Source organism: Arachis stenosperma, chromosome 6 (assembly GCF_014773155.1).
Source record: "Arachis stenosperma cultivar V10309 chromosome 6, arast.V10309.gnm1.PFL2, whole genome shotgun sequence".
NCBI classification, from domain to species: domain Eukaryota; kingdom Viridiplantae; phylum Streptophyta; class Magnoliopsida; order Fabales; family Fabaceae; genus Arachis; species Arachis stenosperma.
In genome coordinates, this window is record NC_080382.1 from 144,684,646 (window position 1) to 144,690,338 (window position 5,693).

The window sequence follows — 5,693 nt, forward strand, 5'->3', positions numbered from 1 at the left end:
ATGCGTGCAGCGTATCCGATTCGCATATCCGTAGTGTTTATCCAAATCCGATTCGAAAATTACATATATGAATCCGATCCGCAAGGTTTTCGAATTGGACCGGATCGGATCCGCATACTAATCGGATCAGATTGTGGATTTTGTGTTGGTATCCGTATATTCGCGTATCCGCAAAAATAAAGAAATAATTAAATTATTGTATATGTTGTATTATTTTAATTTATTATTTAAAAAAATTATGTTTAATATTATTTTAAGAATAAACATATTTAAAAAATAAAAAAAATAAATTTTATTGATATTATTTTAATAAAAATAAATTTTTAAAAATATTTTTATATTTTACAAATATATCTGATATTTAATTCGATCCGATCTACAAATATGCAAATCAGATTGAATCGGATCTAACTTTAAAAATTACTATATTAAATTTGATCCAATAATTTTAATGCAGATCAAATCAAAATTTTGGATATATCCAATCGAATTTAATCCGCATTAACCCATTCATCGCTCATCATTCAAGGAGAGGTGAAAAAAGCTGGAAATTTCTTCTTCCCTGTTATTGATGCAACCTTTTGGGGTCAATAATTCAAACACCTGGACACGTCAGCATGAGGAGGCCTAGTTGTGATATGGATCCAAAGGTGGAATCTCAATGAAAAAGTAAAAGAAAGCAAAACAGTACGGCAGCATCAGCTATTATATATACAGGTCTTAGCTAGGTATATATGTACAGAGTTACAATTATTCTCAAACCTATAGTGTTTTTTTTTTTAATTTTATAAAAGAATATTTTATATCAATTGAAATACACCTAAATATTAGTTGTGTTATCAATTTGAAAAAATTTGGTATTTCAATGATTTTATTTTTTAGCATTTTGTTCGATTTTTTGTCGATGACAATTTTTTATTAATAGTCTTTAATTTTTTTGATAAAAAATATTATTTGTATACTAAAATCAGTATAAATATATTTTTGTATAAATATATATAATTTAATTTATTTTTAAAATATATTTTTATTGTAATATATATTTAATATTAGTAACTAATTTTAGTATATATATAATATAGTTAATTTTCGATTAATTTACGCTTGGCAAAAATACAAATATAATGAATTATAAGACTTTAGAAAAATCATTAGACAAAAATTAATTATTACATTGAGAATATTAATTTCTCGATGTGATATTTTTTAAATATTACTAACAACATACTTAAAGTTTACGAATTCAAATCTCACTTCTAATTAAAAAAAAAAACATACTAGCAAACATGAATATACTGAAGTTTGAATTATTGGCGGTTTAATTATCTATTCGAATAAGAAGAAGAAGAAAAAAGACGCAAGAAAAAGGTCGATATAGAGAAAGGTATTGGAAAGATAGAAAGCAAATATAGAAGAAGAGAAAGATGTAGAAGGAAGGAAGAAATGTCGTTACACTAACACACAAACCAAAATACACTTTAGCCTAAGCTATAATATAGCACATACTTCGATGTATCGTTTACTAGTACCTTATATTATACATATAAACTATATGATGGGGATTCGAAATTGGACTATGCTTTGGTTGGTGACAATAAAACAACAAAAGAAAAGTTACAAAAAAGAAGCAGCTCGTTTGACGTGAATTGAAACCACAACAACACCCTTGCTATAGTTCTTTCTTAGATTCCACCTTTTATAAATTTTAATATTAAATTATTGATTGAAGGAAAAAAAAAATTGTAGTCTCAAACATTATTCAATACCCAATAAAAGTGGAAAAAGAAAAAAGAACAACTGTTCTTTTGCTGGATTACCATTGAAGTTTATAAATCATTTGTTTATATCTTTGGAATTTGGGATATCCTTCATGGGTTAATTATTATTCATGACATAGGTTTACTCACTCATAGGAGATCATCCAAAGAATTATTGCAATTATTGTGTCAATACCCAAAAGCTAAACAACAATGCTAGGGAACCAACTCTATATAAGCCAAGAATCAGCCAACTGGTAAACCAGAGGTACCGGTGACTTTAACTGGATGTTGCTACTGATAGACACACGGATGTTTCTTTTTCTTGTAAATTGGATGGTTTTGGATATTATTTCTATGTTTCATGTATTACGCATTAATAAAACATAATTAATTATATGGAATCAGCTAATTAATGATCAAAGGATCTGTTCCGTGATTCTCTCCTATCACTAGCATATCTTCCCTCATATTTTGAACGTGGTCAACAATAATTTAAAAAACAAATTAAATTATAAATTAATAAAACTAATTATAATTAATTATGTTGTTCCATTCTTGGCTGATTATTAGTTGGTTCCATATACTTTTCCAAAGCTAAAAATTTGAATCTATCAACAAATTAAAGTTCCGATGCTTAAAAATTAAAAACAAAAACTCCTATGGAAAAAAGGTTGTACTATATATAGTAGCTAGTGTAGGAAACATTTGACCAATTATTTCTAATATAAAAGCAGCAACAACTTTATCTGTACATACATATACATTTCTATTAGAAGCCAATCAGCCACAGATCTGAGCTACTAACACTCTTTTTCACCTTAATTTGTTGGACAAATTAAAAATTATAGCTTGCCTTTTTGTTTAGAATTTAAAACATCAATTTAAATTATTTTTTCATCTAATTATAAATTTTAAAATTTAAATCATTAATCATAATCTTAAACTCTAAATTTTCCAACAAAAAAATGTTATAACTAAACTCTAAATTTATATATAAAATTTGAAATTTTCAACCAAATTTTTTAAAATTCAAATTATATAAATATATGAGATTCTTAAAACAAATCACATACTACATACCGTTATATATATAAGAAAATTAATATAATAACTCATGATGCTCATTATGACTGAAACTTAGACACCTATATATATAGGGAAAATTAAAAAACTATATAGAGAAGCTTTATATTTTGGCCTTGTATTGTCATTAGAGGACAAATTATGGTTAATTAATAAGGAAAGAAAAAAGTTTCCAAAAAGTAAAGAACAAAGTGTATGAAGAAGAGTTGAATTTTGTAGCATAGTAGTAAGTAGTAGTATTTATGGGGTGCAAAATGGTCAATTTGCAAAAAGATGGCAGTGCATAGCAGCATCTATGTATGTATGTATGTATCTGCAGCAAGCTTCTTCTTCTTTTTCTCTTGTGCGTGGTTTTTAGTGGGTGAAGAGAAAGAGAAAGAGAAAGAGAAAGAGAGAGAGGTAATGAATGTCAGAGTCAGAAGCCTCAGAAGAACCCTATCTCTATCTCTATCTGCATATGCACTAACACACACACACAAGAAATGCATAGAAAAAGAAAAGGGAGAGAGGGTCACGGGTTTGTCTTGAAACAAAGGGCCTTAATTATTTTATTTATTTTTCTCTGAGTCCAAGATGACAGACAGACAGACACATATTCCCTTCTCACTTAGATAACCGAGGTGCTGTGACGGAAAACAACAAATTTCTATTTACAATACTATACTACTTTCTTTTTTAAATATATTATTGCAACGTTACTTTCATCTACTTGCTTATTCTATTTCATAACATCATCATTAATAAAAATTTATTACTTTAAATTAATATTCCAATTTTAAACTCTAATTTTAATAATATAAAAATAAAATATTAATTAATATTAATAAAAAACATTAATTTTAAATTTTTTAAATATATTATTGTAACAATTTCATACATCTGAGTATTATTTTACTAAAAAATTTTAAAAAAATAATAATCTGTTTTTTAAAGGATTTATTTAAGAATACAGTCATACACACTCATATTGCAAACTTTTTTTTCATAAAAGCCCGTCTAGAATCGAATAAAAATAAAAACTTAAGTGCAGTCGACTTCATGTGAAATTGTTATCTAAGAGTCGTTAGATAAAAATTTAGTCAAATCAACCAAATTATTTAATAACTCTTAGATATCAACTTCACTTAAAATCGAATTCACTTGAGTTTTCACATTAAATAAAATATTAAAATTAGAAAAATGTGGGGACTAATGAATATAGGATCCAAAAAGGAGGGGTAGTTGTTACTTATATTAGGTGTGTGATTGATTCTGATGTATCTGAGTTGAGTCATAAAATGGGAATCGTTTTGGACAGCAACTGCGAATCCATAGTGGTGTCGTTGGAGACACAGAAGGCGGTGCCGGCGCCCTTCCTCACCAAGACGTACGAGCTGGTGGACGACGCCGCCACCGATCACATTGTGTCGTGGGGAGAAGACGAAACCACCTTCGTTGTCTGGCGTCCTCCTGACTTCGCCCGCGACCTTCTTCCCAACTACTTCAAACATAATAACTTCTCCAGCTTCGTTCGCCAACTCAACACCTATGTATGTTTCTCCCTCTCTTTTTCCCTTCTTAAAATTGCAGCTATCTTCACGTGAAGTTAATATTTAATAAATTTGATTAAATTATTATCTAATCATTTTTAATTATTTGTTTAGGGTTTCAGAAAGATTGTACCTGATAGATGGGAATTTGCAAATGACTTCTTCAAGAAAGGGGAGAAGCATTTGTTGTGTGAGATTCATAGAAGAAAAACATCACACACTCATCCTCATCATCAACAACTACCATCATCCATCAACCATAACCAAAATCATTTTAACAACAATATTCATCTTCTTCCCTCTCCTACTACATTTTATCATCCTTTTCACCAACACAACAACCGAGTCAGCATCTCCCCTGACTCGGACGAGTTACCTACTTGGTGTGACTCGGACATTATTAGCAACACTACTACTACTACCACTACTACTGCTTCTTCATCAACGCTTACAGCACTCTCTCAAGACAACGAAAGATTAAGGAGAAGCAACAACATCTTAATGTCCGAACTAGCACACATGAAGAAGCTCTACAACGACATAATCTACTTCGTTCAGAATCATGTTAAGCCTGTCGCACCAAGCAACACTTACTCTTCGAGTTTCATTCTTCCACAACACCAACCTTCTTCTTCTTCAGCTACGACCGCTAATTGCAACGCTTTCTCAATGTTGCATAAGCAAGTGCAACAACAACAACAACAACACCAACACCATGACTATTTGAATTCTCCAACAAACACATCGAGGAGTTCTATAACAATGATTGAAGACCAAAGTAGTAACAGTTGCAAGACCAAGCTATTTGGGGTGTCTCTTCAATCCAATAAGAAACGGGTGCACCCTGACTACGGATTTAGCCACGCTTTTGCGGAAACAAATAACAAGGCTCGTTTGGTGTTGGGAAATGATAATGATGATTATTTGGGATTGAATCTCATGCCTCCTTCTTAGCTTTCTTTTTAAATTTTTGTTATATTAATTATTCCTCCATCAAAAAGATTATGACTTTTTAAGTCATATTGGATCTGTGTGTACATAGAACCTTAGTGTATTAATTAGTCCCAAAACTGGATCATATGTTTGTGTTTATTCCCTCTTTTTTTTTTTCTCTCAGAGCAAATAAATCTTTTTAATTTATTAATATTTTTAAAATTTAAATTAAAAATAATAATAAATTTACATAGAAAAACAGTAGTTAATTAAAGCACCTAAGAACTTCTCTTATTCCCCAAACACTAATATCATGAATTTATTGATGTTGCTCTCTCATTGGTGCAATTAATTGCCATCTCATTCTGGAAGCCATGTCATATCTCAA

At 29.7% G+C, this 5,693-nt stretch overlaps 1 protein-coding gene across 1 annotated transcript; it reads left to right on the plus strand.

Moving 5' to 3' along the window:
• Positions 1 to 4,120: 4,120 nt before the first annotated feature.
• LOC130936239 (heat stress transcription factor B-4-like) lies at positions 4,121 to 5,442 on the plus strand. The gene is made up of 2 exons (XM_057866279.1): positions 4,121 to 4,372; positions 4,487 to 5,442. The coding sequence occupies exons 1-2, from the start codon at positions 4,121 to 4,123 to the stop codon at positions 5,324 to 5,326; spliced, it is 1,092 nt and encodes a 363-aa protein (XP_057722262.1). The 3' UTR covers positions 5,327 to 5,442.
• Positions 5,443 to 5,693: the final 251 nt, after the last annotated feature.